The sequence below is a fragment of the Calypte anna genome, chromosome 5 (genome assembly GCF_003957555.1).
Source record: "Calypte anna isolate BGI_N300 chromosome 5, bCalAnn1_v1.p, whole genome shotgun sequence".
NCBI classification, from domain to species: Eukaryota; Metazoa; Chordata; class Aves; order Apodiformes; family Trochilidae; genus Calypte; species Calypte anna.
In genome coordinates, this window is record NC_044250.1 from 16,317,777 (window position 1) to 16,340,418 (window position 22,642).

A 22,642-nucleotide genomic window follows, 5' to 3' on the forward strand; every position below is an offset into this window, starting at 1 on the left:
GCAGAAGGCACTGGCACTGATCGTGTGTGTCCTCTCCTCTTTGTTTGTCCACCTGCTTCCTGCTCCTCCACACCTATACTTCCCTTTTCCTGAGGAAAGAGTGGGAACAGGAAGGAAATGCTCTATGCATTGATGGTTTTAGTCCCTGGACCTCGCTCTCATCTGTGGAAATGCACAGATGACCCTGGATAAACAGCCCCTGGCAGTGACACTTTTCCCTTTTGTGTTTCTAGAAAGCAGAGAGCACGTGTGGGGTAAACTGGGGGTTTCAGAGCCCCCTGGGAACCCAGGGCTGAACAATGGCACTTTGAGCAGCTGATCTGGTTCCCTTCTCAGCTCAGGGTTTTGCTGACAGGTTGTAAATGAAAACCACTCCGAGAGAGTTGATTTGGTTTTTCTCTGCTCTCCCCCACCTCTGAGCTCCTGTGGTTTCTCTGTTTCTGTGCTTTGTTTGCAGGTCTGACTGCCTGCTTAAAACAATCCGCTCAGAAGGCTACTTTGGGATGTACAGAGGTGAGTAAGGGGGGGTCAGGCATGGCACAGCTTTTGTAGCACTGGTGCATAACTGGGAGGAAAAGCCTCTCTGCCTTATGAGCCAGTGACCTGGCAATACCTGAAGATGCTGGAAGGTGCAGCTGCTTCTGAAAATGAACTCCCCCACCCCACGTGTCTGCTCAGGTGCCCTCCCTGGGGCTTTTCCTTACTGTTTACTGAGGTTCATCTTTACCAGCAGTTTAAGTGAAGTTGCTGGACTTTGTTTCAGGGCTGCATGGGTGTGTTTCCCAGTTTGGGCACAGTAACTTTTGTCAGTAATGCCTGAAATGTTTTACTTGGTGGTTGATGATTGAATTTGTCACCACTGACATGGTAGCTTGCCTCCAAAGCAAAGCTGCCTCTCTGGCATGCCCGAGCTTTGTTTAAGTATTAAGATAATTTAAAAAAAAACAATGTAAGAATGACCTGCTCCCAGAATAACACTTCCTTGAGCTGGTAAAAAAATCAGAGGTTGGCTCTTGGTGGAGCTTCAGCTCTTTGGCCATTGTGTGCTCACCTGCTGGAATCTCCTGGCTCCTTGGCTCAGGCTGTTTCTTCAGCTGACATTCTGACTTTTCTAGTTTCAACACAAACTCCTTGAAGGCTTTTAAAGATTTTGAGAGGAACCTCAGACCAAATTATGACTTTACTCTTAGCAGAGGACTGTGCAGAAAACCTCCTTGGCTTTCAGCACTGCCCAACTGGCTTGGCTGACTCTGAACTCTGGCATTCCCATGCCTTTGGGAGTGGGAATTCCATTTTATTATGGAATAATAAAATCCCTGAGGCATTCAGATAGCAGCCTTTGTGGGTGCCATTCACTGATTAAAGCTTTGCTTTGGTTGAGCCCTTGCTCTGTGCTCTTTGAAGCAGGAGCCTGGGGGTGCTGGTGCCTTGCTGCTGGCAGCAGGAGCATCTCCTGCCCCTTCTTGCAGAGCTCCTAAGGAAGCAGAGAGGCTGCAGGCAGCATTCCCAGGAGCAGCAGAGCTGCTGAGGCAATGCCTCTTGCCCAACTGGCTGGTGGGTGTCTGGGGGGAGTGTCAGGGATGCAGGGGATGGATTGGCTGCCTCACTCCAGCTTCCCTGGGAGCAGACAATGAGGCAAAGAACCCTGAGAGGAACCCTGGCAAGCTTCAGTGGTAGGAGGGATGTGTTCTTCCCCCTGGATTTTTCTCAGAAACCTTCTGTTTCTGTGCTCCTAGCTCACATTGGCTTTGGCTGTAAATACACTGTGAGAGGCTGAGTGCTGGGGAGCAGAGGAAAGAAGCTGTTTCTGAAAGCTTAAGGGGAGGCAGAAGGACCCTTTAGGGCTTCTGGAAGGGACAGCTCAGTCCTGTGAGGAGTGAGGTGTTGGAGAGGATGTGCATCCCCAAGCTACTTTTCACTCCCAAGCAGAAATCTCAAATATTGCAGAGGATTTTGCATAGTTTTGGCTTTTCCCAGCCGTAATGAATCTGGTTGGCTTGGACCACATCCCACTAACTTTGTAATTCCTCTGTTCAGGGAGCTGATTTTGGCCTGAACTTGTAACCTCGTAACTGTTAAATGGGTTTGGAGAGGGTTTTTGTGGATAGCTCCACCTCCTTCCAGAAATGGATGGATATTTCAGCATGGCCAAGCTGCAAAGCTGAGTCCCCCAGGTACAGCAATCCTCAGCAGCCTTTCCCACCTTGCTGGGGAGAGGATGGGCAGGTGAGATACATCCAGGATTGGTGGAGGATGTCAGTACTTTTCTGGGAAGCAGGTAAAGACATCTCCAGCTTTGCAGACTGGGGAAAATGGAAATCAGTTGGTGGGATTGATTCCTCCTCTCTCCATCTGTCCCAGTTTCCCAGCAGAAGTTGCTGTGTGACTCACAGGCTCTTATTTTCAGCCTTTAAGCTGAAATTGGGAGGATTATGTGTTCATGTGCTGAAGTGGCAGCTGCTGTGCCCCACAGGAGTCACATCACTCATCCCTGCAGGACACTTGCCCTCTGCCAGAGGACAGAAAGGGTCTGGTTTGGTGAAGCCATTCCCACTGGGAAGCTTCAAGTCTCCTTCATGTGTGAATCCAAGCTCCCCAGTACCAGGGAGAGCCTGGAGCTTGTAGGATGCTGTTCTGCAAATCATCTCCTCAGAGGTGTGTGTGGGCAGGGAGCTTTGCTGGCTGTGAGCAGCCTGTAGTGAACTGTGTGGTGTGTAAGGCAGACCCAACATTGCTCTTAAGTTCTTCCCCCCAAATTGTAGGGATTCTGGAGTTTATTTGGAGGAGATGTGGTTTTTTTCCTTGTGTTTTCCTGTAGTATCTTAAGCAGCAGCAGTACCTCAAAGCTGCCTTCAGACAGAGTGCCAGGGGGGGAATCTGTGATGCCTGTGGGTTCCTGGGCCACGTGGACACCAGTAGAAGGGGATTTCAGAGAGGTTTCTCTGCTCCCTGAGAGAATCCACCCAGAAATCACTTCTAAATCCCAGCATATGTCCTGGGAAGTCCCACTGCTGTTTTAGCTTAGCTGGCAGGAGCCAGAGGCTTAGATCAGGCTGGGGAAATGCCCTGGATTGATGAAGTCTGGGGGGTGGTTCCAGCAGTGGGGCAGCCTGGCCCCTGCTAATGCCCCCCATGTGCACCAGTGCTGCACTGGGACTGACTCAGCCCCCCAGTTCCAGAGGTTGCTGTGTTATGGAGGGGTTTCCATCAGAAATGTATCCTGAGAACTAAACCCAAGGCTTGGAGAGGAAAGGGCATTTATAAGTTCAGTTGGCAAACAACTAGCTTTGCCTCTCCTTGACTTCATTCTTTACAGTGCTGCTGTACTTATTTTACAAAGATTTTCTATTTTTAAAACTATTTCAGCTTATCTTTGCATCCTGTTTAGCTGACATTGCTCCTGGTGTGCGTAAACGTGGCCTGTAAACAAACGTTAACTTTAAAGAGAGTCACTGTCATAGATGGGATTTAAGATCTCTGAGATATCTGTGAAAAGGTGGAAAATGTGGAAAGCACACAGCCAGCAGCTGGAGAACCTCATAACTTCTCCTCCAGTGAATTGAAACTATGATGGATTGGTGAGGACAGGGATTATCCATTCTCTGCTAAGCAGCTTTACTGAAAATATCAAGCATGTAGGAGAAACCCCAGGTTCATTATTTTTTTTTCTGGATATTGTGTATTTTTTTACCCTTGGCTTTGTTTTCAATTGAAGGAGAGATCTCTGTGAGAGCCTCCTGTTTCCTGTACCTGTGCACTGCCACAGCACTGATTTACCTTTCTTCCCTGGTGGTTTGGAGTTTTTCTTTAAGTGAACCCTTTGCACTGGAGTTAGATTAGTGGGGTTAGGTTAACTAGTTCCTTTTTCTTATTTTTTTTCCCCTTAATTTTCCAAGGCAATGGTTATTCATGCTGCATGTCAGTTATGTGCAATAATATTTTCCTTTCTAGCCATTAGAAGTGGGGTTAAAGTTTTTCTCAGCTTGGCATTTGAGGAAACACTTCATGGGGTGAAAATGCAGCCACTTCCAGGTAAAAATCAGGCTGTGTGGCTCTGCTTTGTACATCCTGATAGACATTAAAAGCATGAAGGTCGTGTCTGTGGGGCTTCTCAGCAACAAACAAAAGGTTTTCTGTTTTCTTGCCCCAATTTCCCATGTGATGGAGGTGTCCCCTCCCAGCAGAAGATGTGGATTCCTTGGAGTCCTTGTTACAACTTTGCTTCCTAACCTGAGGAAACTCTGGTGTCTTCCCATGTCTAATTTAGGAGCTCTTCTGTAATTTTGGAAGGAAGCAGAGTCCATCCTGAGGTGCAGAATGCTGAGTTGCCTTTCCTTAGGTGTGTTGAGCCCTTTTAGCTCATATTCAAACATCCTGAAAATAATCCCCACCAGGTTTTCAGAGCCCAGTGGGACTCAAGGCTTTTTCCCTCTGCTCCTCTTTGGAAAACAGAGCTTTGGGACAAGTTGTTTAAATCTCTACAGCAACCCTAAATGCAGCAGGTATGCCCTGGCATGTGGGTTTGTCCTTGCAAAGGTGTTCATGGGCCATTAGGAAGTCTCCAGTGTCCCCTGGAGGAGGTTTTAAACCTTGGGATTTAAAGGGAGGAGAATATTCTGGGGTTTTAATCTGAGGGTGCAAAACCCAACAGGCTCAGAAGGGACTGACCCTTCCCCCCACACCATCCCCAGCTTCAGAGCTGCTGTGTTGCACAAATCCCAGGCCTCTCATTGTGGCAGCAAATCCAGGGATTTGCTGCTGGTTGCTCCTGACAAAAGGGCACCCAGTGGGTGCTGGGGATGGCTTGCTGTCACCCCACATCCCCCAGCAAGCCTTGGCAGGGGAATTGCTGCATGCTGCAGCTTGGGGGGGACAAAAAGCCACTGAGCGGTGGCTGTCCTGAGGGTGACACCCAGTGGTGATGTGCAAGGGAAGGCTCTTAACTCCAAGGGTTGATCCAGAGCTGGCTGGCTGACTGCTGTGCAGAAAAACCAGTTGGGTTCAGCCACCCCCCAGGGCTTCCCAGGGCTCTGCCTTACAGGGGCTGCCTGGGGACCAAGCTGCTCTGCTTTTCAAAGTGGGCTCAGGGGGTTATTTATCCAACTGGATATTTATACTCCTTTCTTGAAAGTCTGGTCTCCAGCCTTCCAGATTCATAAGATGCATCCTTGGATGAGAGGAGAGAATGCACATATTCATGATGGGAAGCTAAAGAAATTACAAAAACCATGTTACAAATAGAGCAGAAATACATCAGCCCCCAGGGCTTCCCAGGGCTCTGCCTTACAGGGGCTGCCTGGGGACCAAGCTGCTCTGCTTTTCAAAGTGGGCTCAGGGGGCTCTTGCTTCTCAGCATCACAACAGGTAAAGGGTCAGGTTATTTATCCAACTGGATATTTATACTCCTTTCTTGAAGGTGTGGTCTCCAGCCTTCTGGATTCGTAGGATGCATCCTTGGATGAGAGGAGAGAATGCACGTATTCATGGTGGGAGCTAAAGTGAAGCTAAAGAAATTACAAAAACCATGTTACAAATAAAGCAGAAATACATCAGGAGGTTTGCTTGTTTGTTTGTTTTGAATCCAAAGTAGTGCTAGGCAGAAATGTTATTCATTTCCAGTGGTGTTTCATATTTCTAAACCCCTTTGGTGCACGGGGAGCTTTTCTTCATCAGTCCTTGGTTTTGAGCAGGAGTTACCACACATTCCTGAAAGATCCAGTTCAAGGTTCCTTTATTCTCATTCTCCACTGGTCTTTTCCTCTCCCTTGCTCAGGGGCTGCAGTGAACCTGACTCTGGTGACACCAGAAAAGGCCATCAAGCTGGCAGCCAATGACTTCTTCCGGCATCACCTCTCCAAAGATGGGTGAGTAGTGGGTGCAGACCTCTTGCCTTCCACTTGGAAGCCATCCCCTCCTGATAGCAGCCTGGGGAGCTCTCAGGGCAGAGGTGAAACGGGGTGATGTGTTGTCTGAAATACGAGTTACCCTTGAACAGCTCAGCTGGTGATTACATTTGAGCTAAGGATGTAGTGGCTAAAATGGGACAGGGAAAAGCACTCCACTGGATGACTGCTCTTGATGCGAGCTCCTAAAAATAGGCTCAGCTCTAAGCCAAGGGTGGCATATCCAGAATTTGTAGGCAAAGTGTTTGAGAGGAGCCCAATGGCTCTGCTCACTGCTCAAGCAGCTGCTGGGGGGACAGTTGTCCTCCACTGAGGCTGTCCTTGGCAACCTGCTGGATGCTACTGTGCTCCTTCTGGATTGAATAGATGTCAGCTTGAGGTCTGTAAACTTAGCATTCCTCTTATCCTTTGGTAGCTTGAAAATAGTGTTAGGGAGGTGGTGACTCTGACTTGACAGAGGGCACTTGCAGCATTGCCCAGCAGCTGACCTGCAAATAAATGCTGAAGGAATTGCTGTCCAGCTTGCAAAGTGAGCATTGGTTCATGTGAATTACACGGGAGTAAAAGATGCTAGCTGAGCAGTTGAGAGGGGCTGAACCCTGCATATTTAATCCTGTTTTCACCAAGATATTTCCCTTATGGCTTGGAGAGCACTCGTGTCTCCCTTCAGGCTGAGTGAAGGGCACTGTCTGCAGCCCCTGGGGAAGCTGGTCCCCAGTTAGAAAGCAGCCTGCCTGGAGCATCATCCTGAGTCTTCCCATCACAGGGATGAGGTAAAGCCCTACTGAAAATGCAGCAGCTTCCCTTGATGTACCACATCAGCCTTGGCTGCTGCAGATCAGTGGCTTCAGAACTTCACTGGAGACTCTGGACTGACTCAGGCTGAGGATCTATTTTTTTCATGTACCTGTTTTTTTTCGTTCTAGAGTCTTTGAAAGTCACAGCTAACATATGTCTGTGTGACTCACTGGCTTGCAGATATTTGTGATTTTTGTCTCTTCAAAGACAGAAGCAGAGCCTTCTGTGCTCTGCTCTGGCAGTGGGAGGCATTAACATCCTCATTACTCCTGGTTTTTACCAAGTGGTGGCTCAGATCCCTGCAGCAGCCAGGAGCACAGCTCTTTGCCAGCACCTATGAAGTGAGAGCTCAGTGAGGAGTGTAGGGAAGGTGCCAAATCCCACACATTGTGGCCACCACTCAGTGTCCCATGGAAGAAACCAGCCCAGCAGTGCAGTGTGGTTGGGAGAGCAATCACTGCTGGGATGTTTCAGCCATAAAAAGCTGTCAGGGTTTAACACTGTCCTGGCAATTAAACCAAATAACAGCTGCTCTGTCTCTATTACTCTCTCTCTCCTCCCTGATAAAGAAAGGAGAGAGAATAAGGGAGAGAGACTGATGGGTTGGAAACTGAACTGCACAGCTTTAATGAAACAGGAATGATAAATAGGAAAAATGACTAAATCTATACAAATAGACAGGAAAATGGATCCCAGGTTCCTCCCCCTCTCCCCCAATAACTCTCCCATCCCCACTGAGGCTGCAGGGCAGCCCTGGGACAGTCCAGGCTGGAATCCTGGGGTCAGCAGCAGTTGGGAGCTGGAGGCAGGAACACAGAGATTCAGGCTGGGATGGATCAGGAGCACAGGCAGAGGAAGGGATGGAATCCTCCCAGGATGCTGAAGGAAACAGGGAAGGGGTGAAGGAAGGGAAGCAGGAAAGGCAGGAAGGGCAGGAAGCTGGAAGCTGGCTTGAGCCTGGTGATCCCTGAGATTTCTCCTGAGTCTGAGGTGTATGGGATGGAATCCTCTGTTTGGTCAGTTCTGGCATCTCTCTTGTCCCTTCCTCCCCAAAGGAGGCTGCAGGTGGGACCTCTTTATTCCTCCTGGAGGGTAAAATGTTCCTCAGAGCTGAGCAGTGTCCTTGGCTCTGCACACCAGGCTCTGGCTGGAACTCTAACCATGGAGTGGGATCAGTCCTAGAAGCAGACACTGTCTGAGAAACTTGCTGTGAATTTCAGCAAGTGCAGCTGCTTACAAGAGACTGAGCTGAAAGCAAAAGGACAAGACAGAAAATCCCCTTTATCCTGGCCCAAACCAGGACAAAAGAACTGGACAGATGTGTGTATCTGCCTCTCAGTGCTGAGGAAGGCTCTGAGCTGGTGTTTGGGTAAGTGGGATGCAGCTCTTTCCAGCAGCAGCTGAGGTTTTCACTCAGGTCTGTTCTGCTTTGGTTTCTGGGGTCCTGACTGAACCACATCAGATGTGGATGTGCTGTGCTTGAGTCAGAAGCCCAAACTAAGCTAAAACATCTGCACTGCTTGGACTGGCACTGCAGTGACCTGGAGCAGGAGCAGGAACTCACTCAGGTAGTGGGGAGCCTCTGTGTCCCAGCACAAAGCATTTTTAAAGTCATTTAGAGAAAAGAAAGGTTGGGCCACAGTTAGGTGACAAGAAGAAGGCAAGAGGTGGAGCTGGAGTCACTCATCTCATCCAACTACCATGGGGGGCTTGGATGAATAAAATCTGGTAATGAAGTGAGAGCTGGACAGAGAGGCAGAGCCTTGAAACTGCACCGTGGATGGTTTAAGGTGTTCCTAGCCAGAAAAGTCACCCCAAGATGTCATGGGAAGGAAGATGCCTTGCAGGTTGGCTGTGGATGGTACAGGCTGTGAACTTGGGATCCAGCTGGAAGGTCTGGTGCATGCTGTGCCCTTGCTCAGTGCCTGGGGAGCAGGGAGGGAAGGAAAAGGCCATGCCATTACCTGGGAGGAGAAGGACCCTTAGAAACTGCAGAGCAGCTGCTTCCCATGGGATCTTTGTCCTCCATGCTAGGGAATCTCAGGTCTGGGGGTGAAATATATCACCTGGCAGAGGGGTTGTGCCTGGCCATGATGCAGGTGTTGCATTCTAACTCCCCTTTGGCATTTCCCAGGCTCTTTTCTCATGTGGCAAGGGGTCATTTCAGACATCACCTATGAAGCTGTGTGAAGATTTTTCCCTTGAGATGCTTCTGTCCCCTTCTCCCCAGTTGTCTCTGTAAGACAGGCCAGGATTAGCAGTGCTGAAACCCAAGCACCTCTCCTACGCAGGGCAAAGCAGGACACAACAAGGCTGGGCCACTTTTTTCAGCCAAAGCCTTGGTATGAACAGCCACGTAGCCCAGGGTTAGAAAGGTGAAGATTCAAGCTGTGTTTTCCTTTCTGGAATGGCTGTGACACTGAAGGTTTAAAGTGCAGCGGAGGGAGTTGGGCTGAGTGTAAAGCTGGGGGCTGGTTTTTCATGGTCAGCAGTCAAGATCTCTGCTCAGCTCCTCCAAAATCCTCTTTACACCAGTCAGATTATCTGGTGCACATTCATAGGATGCTGTACTCTTAGGCCAGCATCCCAAAGGATGTTCTGCTGCTTTTCTGACTCAGAGCTGCAGAAATCTTCTATATCTGTCATTGAATGGCAGTGTCAGCTTTGCTAATCCTCTAGCACTTGTGTTGCATGACTTGGAGATCCTTATCTGATAAAATGTGCATGGTCTGTCAGTGTTTGCCAATTAAAATATGCTGAGAGTGTCCTTGGTGTACAAGTGGAGGAAGCACATGTGGACCAGAGGGTGGCAAATCCAGCATGACCCAAAACAACCTGAAGTTACACAGTTACTTGGGGTGTGTGTTAATTATTGGTTTTTTCCTTTGAAAAACTTAGTGCTGAAATGAACTTGGTTTTAAGCTGCTAGGAAAAAAAAAAAAAAAAAAAGCAGCATACAGCTTGTTTTTGAAAGGCCAGACTGAAAACAACACCTGTGCTGTAGGAAGCTCCTGGCTGCAGATTGCTGGGAGAGTATTTTGGGGTTGTAGCATTGCAGGTTTGTGCTAGACACCCTTTTCCTTGGCTGTGCTCTTCAGTGCTGCTGGATGCAGAGTACTGAGGCAGCAGAACCCCCTATGGAGCCTCATGTCCTTCTGGGTCCACCCTGAGTCTTGAGCTACCTGGTCCTGCATCCTTCCCCACCCTATGAGCAGCTTGGGGCTGCATTCCTGCCCACATGGTGCTTTTCCCCACACGATGCAGGAAGGATGGATGCTTACAAGCCAGGGGACTCAATTTCTGCTTCTTTTCCTCTTTCTGTTTTGATGTTGAGACCATTGTGGCAGCTTCTTGTTTCATGAGGAAACAAAACTGCATTGCTCCTCCTGAGCTGTCCTGGTCATTTAGGAGCAAGGGAGACCTGGGTGAGTTGTGTGAGTGCCAGAAACCTCCTTGCTATCCATGGATGAAAGAAGGAAATCCAAGATACTGAAAAACCTGAAGGTCTCCACCTTGTGACCCTGATTGAGAAAGGGTCAAACATTGTTCTGTGATGAATTGGGGCTGAGAGCCTCTGCAGGAGAGGAGAGTAAGTGTAGATGATGGAAGTCTTCAGGAAGGTCCTTGTTCTGTGACAGTGCTGGCTGGAACACATTGCTGAGGAAGGCAAGAGAGAGGGGAAATTTCAACCTTCAGGCTGCTGGAAACAGATTTTTTTTTTTCCCCTGGATTTCTGAAGTGTTCAGAGACTTAATCTCTCAGCTGCTGATAAAATAGCAGCAGCTTCATTGTCCAGAGCAGAGGATGTGAGGAGAGGTGTCACTGGGGCTAAATGGAGCTGAGAAAGCAATGTAATCTGGTGATACACTGGCATGCATGTGAAGTACATTGTTGATTTTTGGGTGCTCAGTGTGTGAGAACTCTTTGATAGAGAAACACGTGGCCTGCTTTTTATGTCCTCTTTGGATCTCTGTGTTAAACACTTCATAAAAACTTAGAAACTCTTCCCCTTGAAGAGTTTCATGTTTAGCATTGATGCCAGATAGCTGCTGTGTTTGGCATGTGCTTGCCAGGTTTTGTTGTTCATTTTTAGGGTTCTTGGTTAAATACTCTGCCTTGGCTTCCTGTGAAAGTGATTTTCCTGCTCATAAAAATCCCCCATTGTCCCTGGATCAGTGTCCTGGTGCTCTTCTCCAAGGTGTGTGACTCCCTTATGTCTTCTGGCCTCTTCAGTCTTCACCTTCTTGTTGTTGGCTTTTCTGCAGAAAAAGGCTGAGAATCTGCTGATTTAGCAGCTTGGGCTCTCAGCAAGGCAAGCTCAGCTGTGTTAATGGTGTCTTTGCTGATGCCAGCAAATTTTCTTCCATTCTCCTTCCCCTGCCTTGTGGCTTTGCTCAGAGAAGAGAAATAGCCAGCTGTAATCCTTGGACAAGCAAGGGCACTTTTCCTTCTCTTTTTTTTCCTTCTCTCTTTCCCTGCCAGTGTTCCCATTGCCTTCCCAGCTCAGAGGTCTTCCCAGGGCTCCTTCTTCTTCATCTGCTTCTCTTCCAGCTTCTCCTAAAATCCTTGGACCCCTAGAGAAAGAGCCAGTTAAGAGCTGATAATCTCACTGTGCCTTTTCAGGGGTAGCTGTTAGGGAGAGACTTTTAGCACACAGAGGGGAATTATGGCAAACTGAAGCTGTTGGCATCAAAGTTGAGTTAGAAAGTAAATTGATGTTCAGCTGTTAATCCCTAGACAGAGGCAGAGATGGGCCATTTATTCCCAAAATACACCCCTGAGAGGAGCATTGTCCTTGTCCCCATTCCAGGTGTGTCATGGCACAGAACATGAGCTGTGTCCATGTTCAACATCCCTACACATCTTTCCCTGTCCACTGTTCAGTTCCACAGACTGGAACAACATCCTTGATCTGCTGCCAGGGCAGACCTGGTGCAGGCACAGAGTGGCTTTGCTCCTGACATCAAAGAAGCAACACAGAGCTCCTGCAGCCAGGGCTGGGCTGTACCAGACCTTCAGTAACCCCTGCCAGAGCAGCATTTGGCTGGGGATGCTCCTTTGGGCTGGATCTGTCCCACACCAGTGCTTCATTTTGCTCGACTAAAGCATTGCTGAGCTGGCACTCAGAGGGAGCTTATAGTGGGAGCTTTCTTGCTTTTCCATTTCCCAGCACCATAGCTCCAACTTCAGAAAGTGCTCAGCAACAGCTTCTTGTTCCTTCCTGGAAGATCAGGAGCTGGGGTAGAGAGAGACTGACCCACAGTCTGTGTGCACATCCCAGTGGGTCTGTGGCAGGCAGGTTCCCTGCCCTTTGGAGGACAGGATCATAGCATCAGCTGGGTTGGAAGGGACCTCTGAGATCATCAAGTCCAACCCTGCTTCTCTGTGTTCATCCCCTAACCCATATTAAGCTGTTTGGAAAGCAGCTGACTCTGATTTGGAACTCTGGGGGAGCTTTCTTCAATGGGCAGACTTTATTTTCTGAGTGAGGAAGGTGATGTCTCAGCTGGGGACAGCAGCCTCTGGGGTAGCAAAAAGAGACCTAGAGGTTTGGATGGATGTTTCCTTAGGTCAAAGATTTCCTGTCTTTTGGAAATCTAATTTTAGAGGGGCTGATTTTGGTTTCTGACCAAGCACAGGGCAATTTCTGCCCAATTCCTACATGGTCAGAACCCTGAAAAAAATCCTACTCTGCTCCCAGGTGACATCAGGATCCCAGTGCTTCCTGAGTTCCTGGCCTTGGGTTGCTGCACTGCTCTGGAAAAGCCCTTCATAACCCTCTAGTTCCTGCTGTTTGACTTTTGTACCTTTGAACTCTAATTTGAAATGCTAATTTAGGCTAAGCAGGAATCTTTCCCATTTGACACTGTAGGTTTGTCACTAATTGCATCTCAGTTAAAAAGGTGGAATGACAGATTTCTGCCAGTGCAGAATTTGGGGCTGTTTTCTGTAAGTTATATTTAACAGGTTCCTGCTGGGATGAAAGAGGGTTTCTGTGTTTGTGGGACTAAATCCTTGCTGATGTAGCAGCTTTTGAAGCTGGTTGAGATGTGCCAGTTTTTAAAGCACTGAGGATAAGGCCTGTGGCTCCTTAAATATTTAAAGCCTTTTGTCAGCCAGAGATGAACCAATTTCAAACTCCTTTTATGTGCAGACTGATGAGGTTTTGCGAAGGGATGTTGACCCCTGTATGATAAATTTAAATCTCCTGACAAAAGATTTGCTTAACTTTGGGCTATTTTTTTTCTTGGACTCCCCTCGGTTCCCAAGATAATGCAAACCACAAGTTGGGAGCCCTTTGTTCTGGATGGTTCTGTTGTACCTGTTTGACATCTCTAAAACACATCCAGGGACAAAATTCCTTTTCTGGGTCATGCTGGCTGAGATCCATGGAATTCAGCCAAACCTGAGTTTTGGTGGCTGGGATAATGGGCCACAGCTGAACAGGCAGGGCAAAGCTTTCTGCTTTTTTGAGCTGGGTGTCAAAGCAATTATCCTGGATAGAAGCCAAGAGGCAGATACCCCAGGGATGCTCCTTGGGGGTGGGCTGGCTAAAGTGGGAAATGCTCTGCTGTGCCACACAAGGGGATGGCAGCCAGGTCCTTTCTGGGGGGTTTGCTTCCTCCCAGAGCTGAGCTGGGGCTTTGCAGCCTTGGTGCTGGCTGCTGCTGGGCATCAGGAAGCACAAATCAGCCACCTCCAGGCTTTCTGGAGGGACCTCTGGGTTTGGACACCCTGCTACCTGTGCTGTGCACACCTCAAGAGCAAGATGGGCACTTTAGGGGGGAGAGTTTGTGCCCTGCAGCTTCTCAGCTATGGAAGTGGTTGGAAAGGGGAGTCCGTGGATGTTCCTCCCCTCAGCAGAGCTCTATATTTAGTCACTGATAATCTCTGTTGTGGCTCTGAGTCCCTAATCCCCTGCTCTGCCATCCTCCCTGGAGTGCAGAAATCAGCCCAGCTGACACAGGGGGACAGCAGGGTCCAGGCACAGCTCCCCCTTCTTTTCCTATAGGGTTAGGCTTCTTTTCCTATATGGGCTGGCCCAGTGTCCCAGCTGTGCTCTGGGTGTCCCTGGGGAACCCCTGGCTTGGCTTCCCAAGGGAGCAGAGCAGATTGTTTTGGGGTTTTGCTGTAGTGTGGGGGCTTGCTTGAAGTAGATGAAGATGAGGTGTTGCTGCAGGAGAAGGGCTGGGGGGGAGTAAAAATAGTACTTGAATTTCAATCAAAAAGGAGGTGATTTATAGATTTATAGATGCTTTTTTCTCTTTCAGAAAAGAGCATATCAGAACCACTTTTTTTTTTTTTCTTCTAATCAAGTCAGTGTTTTTTAGCACCAAGGGCTGAGATTGTTTTGTTTGTTTTTTTATATAGTGTGAAAACTCATCAGTTTCTGAAAACTGAGGCTTTCAGAGCCTTTGCATCCCAAGTTCTGTTTTTTTCTTAGCTGGGCTGTTTTGTGACTTTGGGATGGAGGGAGCTCTGAAATCCTGCACCTTGTTAGACAGGATAATCCCTGCTCTCCAGGGCAGAGGATGCAGAAAGCTGCAGTGCAGGGTGTCCCTGCCATCCCCATTAAGCAGGACCACTTGAGTGCACAGGCTTCTTTTTTCAGCCTTGGAAAGGCTGGTGAGGTGGAGAAGCTCCTAGCCACAGGGGAACTGCATCCCTGACTCCTAAGTGAATTGTTCAGTTTGCTTTTGTCAGAAACTCCAAAGAAACAACTCTGCTATTTTCCCCTTTTGCTCCTTGCCCTGCAGTCTGTGTTTGTTTGTTTGTTTGTTTGTGGGGATGTTGCTGGTGTTTAAAGGCAGAAGGAAAGCTGCTTATCCCTCTTAATGCTCAGGTCCTCTGCTGCCCTCTCTGAAGTCTCTGCCCTGGCTGAGGTCAGTGCTGGGCAGGAGGAGAGCTCTGGGGACGCTCTGGGGATGGAGAGGGTTGAGTGCTCCCATCTGGGGCTGTTCTGGCTGGACTTGTGGCATCTTCTGGATGTTCTGTTTCTGGAGCCAAAATGAGTTTTTCCCTCCAGATGCCAGCAGAGATGCCAAGCCTGGACTATGCTGAACTGTCAAGCTTAGCAGGTTCCCTCACACCCCCAGGGTCAGAGGTGCCCTGAGCCCCTGTCACCCCAGGCCACCTCCTCTGACTGACTCTTTCTCTCTTCTTTTTGGGCAGGAAAAAGTTGACCCTGCTGAGGGAGATGCTGGCAGGCTGTGGGGCAGGTACCTGCCAGGTGATTGTCACCACTCCCATGGAGATGCTCAAAATCCAGCTGCAGGATGCAGGGAGAATTGGTACGTGGGATTCTCTTCCCTGTGCACTGAGCAGGCAGGGGGGAAAGGGTTGGGACTGGGATGTCAAAGCAGAAGGGGGAGGGAATGATCAGAGAAACCCCTTTTGTGTCCCAGGTACCTCAGGCTGTGGCAGAAGTTTCTTTTCCTCTTCCCAGTCCATTTCCCCTGCCTTTTGCTCACCTGGCTTTGCAGAGGCCCTTGCAGTTACAAAAGTTGGCAATTTTTGGTTTTTTTCTTTTGCTCAAAGCAAGAGGCTTGGCAGATGAAACAACAAATGCTGCTGGTGGGTGGAGAGAGGCAGGAGATGGCTGGGGGGTCAGCTCTTGAGTCATTAAAACTTGTTAGTTACTGCACCCAAGAAGAGATCAGCATCCTCCAGTGCTTTTTCCTACCACACTTCTCCCACCTCTGTGACTTCTGATGTCCCTTCTCTCATCTACAGCCCTGTAGCACCTCACAAACAGCTTCCCAGGGGATGTGTCCTTTCCAAATGGGTTGTCTCCCTTCTCACTCCTCTTTCTTTTTTCCCTCCTGACAAAAGCAATGATTGCTTTGGCTGAAACAGTAAATAAAATTCTCCAAGTGCACTTTGGGAGGAGTTTGGGGTCAGTCTCTGAGGGGCTGGGCAGGGCCTGGCAGGCAGAGGCAGGAGCAGCTGGAGCACTCTGTGTGGTTTCTGATCAGAACTGAGAAAAGAGGCTGGGATGGAGACTCTGGGGGAAAGAGCTGTTTGCTGCCATCTGAATTTAATCTAAACATCAGGTCTTGTTCCCCAAAGCCCTGCAGGACATGGTTTGATAGCACATCTGTGAGCCTGCCTGGAAAACCTCATCAATTTGTCCTTTAATCTCCCCCTGTGCTGTGACATTTGTGAATGACCATGGAAATTTTTTTTCCTTTCCTCTCTTTGCTGCTTTTAACGCAGGCCTCATCCTCTTTGTGCATGTTATTTTCATAGAATCATGGAATGGGCTGGGTTGGAAGGGACCTCAGAGATCACCAAGTCCAACCCTTGATCCACTCCCCCCGTGGTTCCCAGCCCATGGCACTCAGTGCCACATCCAGGCTCTTTGGAAAGATCTCCAGACACGGAGAATCCACTACTTCCTGGGCAGCCCATTCCAATGCCTGATCACCCTCTCCAGAAAGAAATTCTTTCTCATCTCCAACCTAAACCTCCCCTGGCACAACTTGAGACCCTGCCCTCTTGTCTTGCTGAGAGTTGCCTGGGAGCAGAGCCCGACCCCCCCCTGGCTCCAACCTCCTTTCAGGGAGTTGGAGAGAGTGATGAGGTCTCCCCTGAGCCTCCTCTTCTCCAGCCTCAACACCCCCAGCTCCCTCAGCCCTTCCTCACAGCAATTCTGCTGGATCCCTTCACAGCCTCCTTGCTCTTCTCTGGACCTGCTCCAGCACCTCAAGCTCCTTCCTGAGCTGAGGGGCCGTTTTAAAACTTTTGAAGGCATTAAACCACCATTTGAGGGTTCAAAAGAGATTCTGGTGGTGTGGCAGGGGAGCTGGGATGTGCGGGGGGCAGCCAGAGCATTGCCTAGGGGGTGATGTGCTCTCCATCTTCTGGCCAAAAAGCAGAAATGCATCAGTTTGGAAAGGTGGGGAGAAAGCAGGTTAGGTTCATAGATGTGACTGAGGAGCTCAGGAGATTAATGATTGCCTTCGGGGGAAGGAAGCAGAGAGCAGAACTCTGTTTCTGAGTGTCTTTATTTCGTCCGAGGGGCTCGGGGAGGTCTCTGGATGCAGCTCTGGACATCTCCCTGCTCAGGGCAGCTCCTGGGGGGGGGGTGTCCTGTGTGCCAGCCTGCTCCTGCTCCGACAGGATGGTGGTGAGGCTGGGACAGACCTGAGACCAAGGGGATGGGCAGAGAGGCAGGGAGAGCTTGCTGGAGGTCTGTCTGTCCCTCCCTGCCCTGCATGCCCTGAGCTCTGCCCTGCCTCCTCCCCAGCGGCACAGAAGAAGCTGATGGCAGCACAGGCTCAGCTCTCCCCAGCCCCTGCCCCGGGGCATTCCCAGCCGCTGGAATCCCGAACCACAGCCATGCAGCTCACCAGGGAGCTCCTGAGGAGCAAAGGCATCGCCGGGCTCTACAAGGGGCTGGGAGCCACACTGCTGAGGTAGGATGGATGGCTGGATGGCTGGATGGCTGGATGGCTGGATGGCTGGATGGATGGATGGATGGATGGATGGGTGGATGGCTGGATGGATGGCTGGATGGCTGGCTGGATGGGTGGATGGGTGGATGGCTGGATGGCTGGATGGCTGACTGGATGGCTGGATGGCTGGCTGGATGGGTGGATGGCTGGATGGCTGGATGGCTGACTGGATGGCTGGATGGCTGGATGGATGGCTGGATGGATGGCTGGATGGCTGGATGGCTGACTGGATGGCTGGATGGCTGACTGGATGGCTGGATGGCTGGATGGATGGCTGGCTGGATGGCTGGATGGATGGATGGCTGGCTGGATGGGTGGATGGATGGATGAATGGGGCACAGAGCAGCACTGGGCCCTGCCTGGTACCTAAGGGAAGCACTCACTGCCCTGGGGATGGGGATGGGTCTGGTGAGGGGGGCTAGATGCAGGGCTTGGGCTGGGTTGGGTTGGTTTCCATGCACAGGTTTTGTACTGTAAAGAAGGGAAGGTCATGAGAACAAGAGAGGCTGCCTTTTTCCTTTTCCTTTTCCTTTTCCTTTTCCTTTTCCTGTTCCTTTTCCTGTTCCTTTTCCTTTTCCTTTTCCTGTTCCTGTTCCTTTTCCTTTTTTCCTTTCCTTTTTCCTTTTTTCCTTTCTCCTTTCTCCTTTCTCCTTTCTCCTTTCTCCTTTCTCCTTTCTCCTTTCTCCTTTCTCCTTTCTCCTTTCTCCTTTTTCCTTTTCCTTTTCCTTTCCTTTTTTCCCCTGCTGTTTTCTGTGGAACATTTTTATCTCCACCCTGCTCCCTATTTTAATCCTGTCGGGAGACTCTTGTGAGCTCCCAGAGTCAAGCTGTCACCCTGAGTCTGTGTGACACAGGTTGTATCCCATGGAGGGTGTTGGCTGGAAGGAGCAGAGCCCACTTGTGACTCTCTGGGCTTTCCCAGTGTGAGTCTCCTTTAGCATCACCAAGGGGAGGGCTAAAAACACCCAGTGGGATGGGGGCAGGAGGAGAAACCTCTGGTAATTAACAGAATGATCTGTGCAGGCTCTGCAGCCTGAACAGCCAGTGGGAGGCAATGGCTCTGCCCTCTTCTTTTGAGCAGACATTTTTGCCCCTGCTGCATTCCAGCTCCTCTCTCCATGAGAATTCCTGAACATCTGCATTGCACTCCTGGCTGTGCCGCCAGGATGCTCGCAGCCTTTGGTGCTCAGTTTGTTGGGGTCCTGCTCTTAACTTTCTTCTCTCTTCCCCTCCCTCCCTCTCTCCCCATTCCAGGGATGTCCCGTTCTCCATTGTTTACTTCCCACTCTTTGCAAACCTGAACAAGCTGGGCCAGAAGGACCCCAGTGTCAAGGCTCCATTCTACGTGTCCTTCCTCTCGGGCTGTGTGGCTGGCAGCACAGCTGCAGTGGCTGTCAACCCTTGTGATGGTGAGTCCTCAAGAGCACCAAGTCACAGGAGTCAGAGGGCCAGGAACTGCAGGATGATGTTTCCTCCAGCTGGGATTCACCTTTGGCCACAGGAGTTTGCAGCAGTCACTAAGTCAGGAAGTCATTTCAGTCATTTCTGGCAGGAATGGCTGCAGAGATGCTCTGCAAAGCCACATTTCCACGTGCATGTGGACATGGACAGCCAGGGGAACCTTCAGAGCTGTGACCTTTTTTCCTGCTCCACAGCAGCACCTCAGTTTCCCTACCATGAAAAACACTGGAAAGTAACTCCTGTCTCCCCAGCATTGCACTCACTCTGAGGTGTTTAAGAAATGTAAGAAATGTTTAAGAAATACTCTTCCAGAGGGAGCTGAGTCTTTAAAAATCAGTTCCCAGTCAGCTGAAAGACAGCTGAATTTGGAAGCAGTTAATCTGGCCTTGGAAACCTTGGTCACAGCGAGGGGAGGGAGCTGAGTTTTGGGTGGCTGTGTTTTATCTATTTGTAAAGGAATGGGTTTGGTCTCCCCTGTTTTTGCTGATAAATATCCCCAAGTGGCCTGTGTTCTTGGTGACCTCGTTTTGACTTTGTTTCAGGGTGGCTCTTGCCTGCTGAAGAGTGCTCTGTGTTCCCAGTGCTCACCACTGCCCCTCTTCTCTCTCCCCAGTGATCAAAACACGGCTGCAGTCCCTGCAGAGAGGAGTGAATGAGGACACCTACTCAGGAATCCTGGACTGCATCAAGTAAGAGGCTCCTTGTGAAGCAGAGCATCACACCAGCTGTAGGGCAGTCAGTGCAGCTCCTAGAGCCAGGCAGCAGAGTGTCTGCTTCAGGTTCCTTCTCAAACTGCTTCTGTCTGTATGGACAGATCCATGGGCAGACAGGAAAGGAAAGGGTTTGGCTCCCCCTGTATACGTGGGTATGTAAAAGAGAAACTCTTATTTGGGGCAAGGTCCATATGGCCTTGATATTGAAATGTTTCTGTCCAAACCCCACCAGTCCTAACACTGAGGTTTTATTTCTGCTGTGGTTGCCTCTCCCAAGGGCCCTGGTGTCTGCAGCTCCTACAGCAAGAAATCTTCCCTGGGCAGTGGCTGCAGGAGCACTGAGAGGGCTGTCCCCAGTCCCCTCTGACCCTTTGTGGTCTGACTGCTTCCAAGCATGCAGGGAGCTGCAAAACACTCTGCTCTGCTTCCGTGTTGCTGCTCTAGTGTCCTGGTTTGGGCCAGGATAAAGGGGATTTTCTGCCTTGTCCTTTTGCTTTCAGCTCAGTCTCTTGTAAGCAGCTGCTCTTGCTGAAATTCACAGCAAGTTTCTCAGGCAGTGTCTGCTTCTAGGACATGAAACCAGAGTCCCCCTGCCATGTGGCTGTCCCATTCTGGGGCAGAGTTGGCTCCCACTTTTGAACAGGGAGATCTTTTGATGCACACCTGGGGTTGTCTTGGCTGTACAGAGACATTGTACAACTCCTGTACATGCCAGGCTGGGGCATGTTCCTGCACTGCCATTCCCAGAGCAGATGGGGGGTGATGGTGCTGGAGGGGTTGGTGCTTTGCCTGGGTTTGACCTCTGGAGGGAGGCAGGAAAGCAGAGTGGGGCCGTGGGCTCCCGCTTCCCACCTTGTTGCTGCTTTAGGTTTTTCCAATTAACTTTCTCCAAAGCTCATCTGTAAAGGAGCCAGAAAGCAGTGTGAAAGAAACCAAACTTCTTGGCTCTTTGGCCTCAATCCCACTGCTTTTTATGTAGCAGGAGGTCCTGCTGGGCTGCGAGTTACCCTGGGGACAGCTGATGTGTGGGCACCGCCTGACTCATCCCGGGCAAACCTTTGACGTGATTTTTGTCCATCACTGAAAGCAGGAAGGGTGTGGTGGAAGGGTGGGATAGACACTTACCTGTCTGTGGCATTTCTCTGCAGGAAGATCTGGCAGAAGGAAGGTCCCACAGCCTTTCTGAAAGGGGCGTACTGCCGAGCACTGGTCATCGCCCCTCTCTTCGGCATCGCCCAAGTCGTCTACTTCATCGGCATCGCCGAGTTCCTGCTGGACATGCTCCCCCAGCACCCCCGTGCCTAGCCCAGCACCCCTCCTGTGCCCCTCCTGTGCCCCTCCTGTGCCCCTCCTGTGCCCCTCCTGCCCTCCTCAGCACTCATCCATCCCCATCCTCACCATCCGTGTCCAATCATGTCAGAGCAACAGCACAAAGGGTTCGTGCAGGGATGCCGAGGGGACGTGGTCTCCAGAGAAGCAAATGCAGGGAAGGGAGAGAATCCCTTTTCTGTCTTGGTCTGGAACCTGCCCCCTCCCACTCCTTCCATGGACAACACCTAATTTTGCATTGTTTTTCTTCTTTTGTTTTTAAATTGTCACTGGTAAGGACACTGCTAAGCACAGACTGGGCTTGCTGACCCAGGAATCTCCTCCCAGTCTTGGGGAGGAAGAGGGATAGGAAGGAAATAATCTGAATCCTCATCCACCCCTGCTGCCCTCTTTTTTCCTTGAGTTTCCAGCTATGTGAGGAGGAGCTGGAAGGGCAGCTGTGTCCCCTCAGCCCCCCCTCAGCACTGACCTGAGAGTGGGCACTGTGCAAAGGGGGCTCATCTCATTGCTGCTGGGGGCACGGGGCAGGGGATGCTGGATCTGGCAAGTTCCTTGGCCTGGAAACCTTCACCCCTTCCTTCTGCCATTCTTGGAAACACGTTGGACTTAGATGAACTTCCTGGAGATCAGAGGAAGGGCAAGGGAATTAACTACTGTTGATTTTATAATTAATTTGGTTTTAAAGCAAAGGGATGTCCCTCGTAAGTGGGTGGAGGCACAGGCACTTCTGGATGAGGTGCAGAGATGGGATGTCTGCTGTGTAGGGATAATGTTTGTGGGATCACAGAAATGTCTGAAGGTGCTTCAGTGCTTGGCTACAGGCAGGGCGTGGAGAGGAACTTGGGATCAAGTTATTTTTGTTTGTGTGGTTTGGGGAGGGTTTTTTTTGTTTGTTATTTTTCTTGGGTTTTTTTGTTTGTTTGTTTGTTGTTTTTTTTTTAATGCAGGGGCTGTGGGGAGGGAAAGCCAAACAACAAGAAACCACTTAACATTCCTTCATCTTTCCCACCCCCGGGGTGATAAAGTGGTGGCCACAGGTACAGACCAGCTGATTTTTAATTTCTTTTGTCCCCAGCCCCCTGGGGAGAAACACAGCACCTGTGTCCTCAGGTGGAAACACAAGGTCTGGTGGCACTTGAAGGTGTGACACGGGTGTGTTTGGAGCTGGAAGAGGCAGAGGAGCTGTCTGTGTGTCCCTGGTCACCCTGCTTGCTTCAGGGGTGGCAAATCCACACCTCCACCTGCTGTGTCAAAGGGACTGCCCCAGCTAGAATAACCTGTCAGAGGATTTCCTTGTCCAGTACTCCCTCGGGCTGTATGGTTAATTCTAGTGTAAATGTTCTTAAGTGTGAGATCTACCAACCCAGTGTGATCTTCTCCATTATTTATTCTATTTGGTGCAATCCACCTGACTTTGGTGTTTAAATTAAACTGGTCAAATTCACTTTTCATTCCTTCTTTTTGCTTTTGTTTCCCAGGCGCTTGCTTGTTGTTTGTGTTTGAAATGTATATTTAAATTAATTTTTGAACAAAACAAAACAAAACAAAACAACTGTTTCTAATGTTTAAGAGAACCACCTCTGTATCAGTCTTCTTTTTCAAAACCTGTATGTTGAGGGCCTTCTTCCTTGGTGAGTCGTTTTTCTCTTAGAAAGATTTGTTCTGTGGCTGATTTGTTACTTGTCACTTTGCATATGCTAATGATTTTCTTCATAATTTTTTTTCTTTAATTTGTTTGTGTATCTGGGAAAGGATCTGTGCAAAGATAATGATAGATGTCTGTGCTGTGTGTAGTGCTGTGATGCTGCTCTTGCTCTGAATTTCCCTTGAGTGGATTAAAAGAGAGATTTTTTTTATTATTATTTTTTTTAAGGTGCCCCGTTCCTTGCTGTTCTCTGATTTACCAGGAGGGTCCCCAAAAGAAACCTCACTGATAGAAACCCCTCTTCTTTTGCTTGCCCTTCTCCCTGCAAGCATTGAC

At 49.6% G+C, this 22,642-nt stretch overlaps 1 protein-coding gene across 1 annotated transcript in view; it reads left to right on the forward strand.

The window, feature by feature from the left end:
• The window catches only part of SLC25A22 (solute carrier family 25 member 22), a 48,999-nt gene extending 26,480 nt beyond the window's left edge, over positions 1–22,519 (forward strand). Inside the window, exons 4-10 of the mRNA XM_030450966.1 lie at positions 458–513; positions 5,774–5,864; positions 14,874–14,992; positions 16,951–17,119; positions 18,413–18,567; positions 19,233–19,308; positions 20,481–22,519. Coding sequence (XP_030306826.1) covers positions 458–513; positions 5,774–5,864; positions 14,874–14,992; positions 16,951–17,119; positions 18,413–18,567; positions 19,233–19,308; positions 20,481–20,637 — 823 coding nt within the window. The 3' untranslated portion in view covers positions 20,638–22,519. The remainder of the gene's footprint in view (positions 1–457; positions 514–5,773; positions 5,865–14,873; positions 14,993–16,950; positions 17,120–18,412; positions 18,568–19,232; positions 19,309–20,480) is intronic.
• Positions 22,520–22,642: the final 123 nt, after the last annotated feature.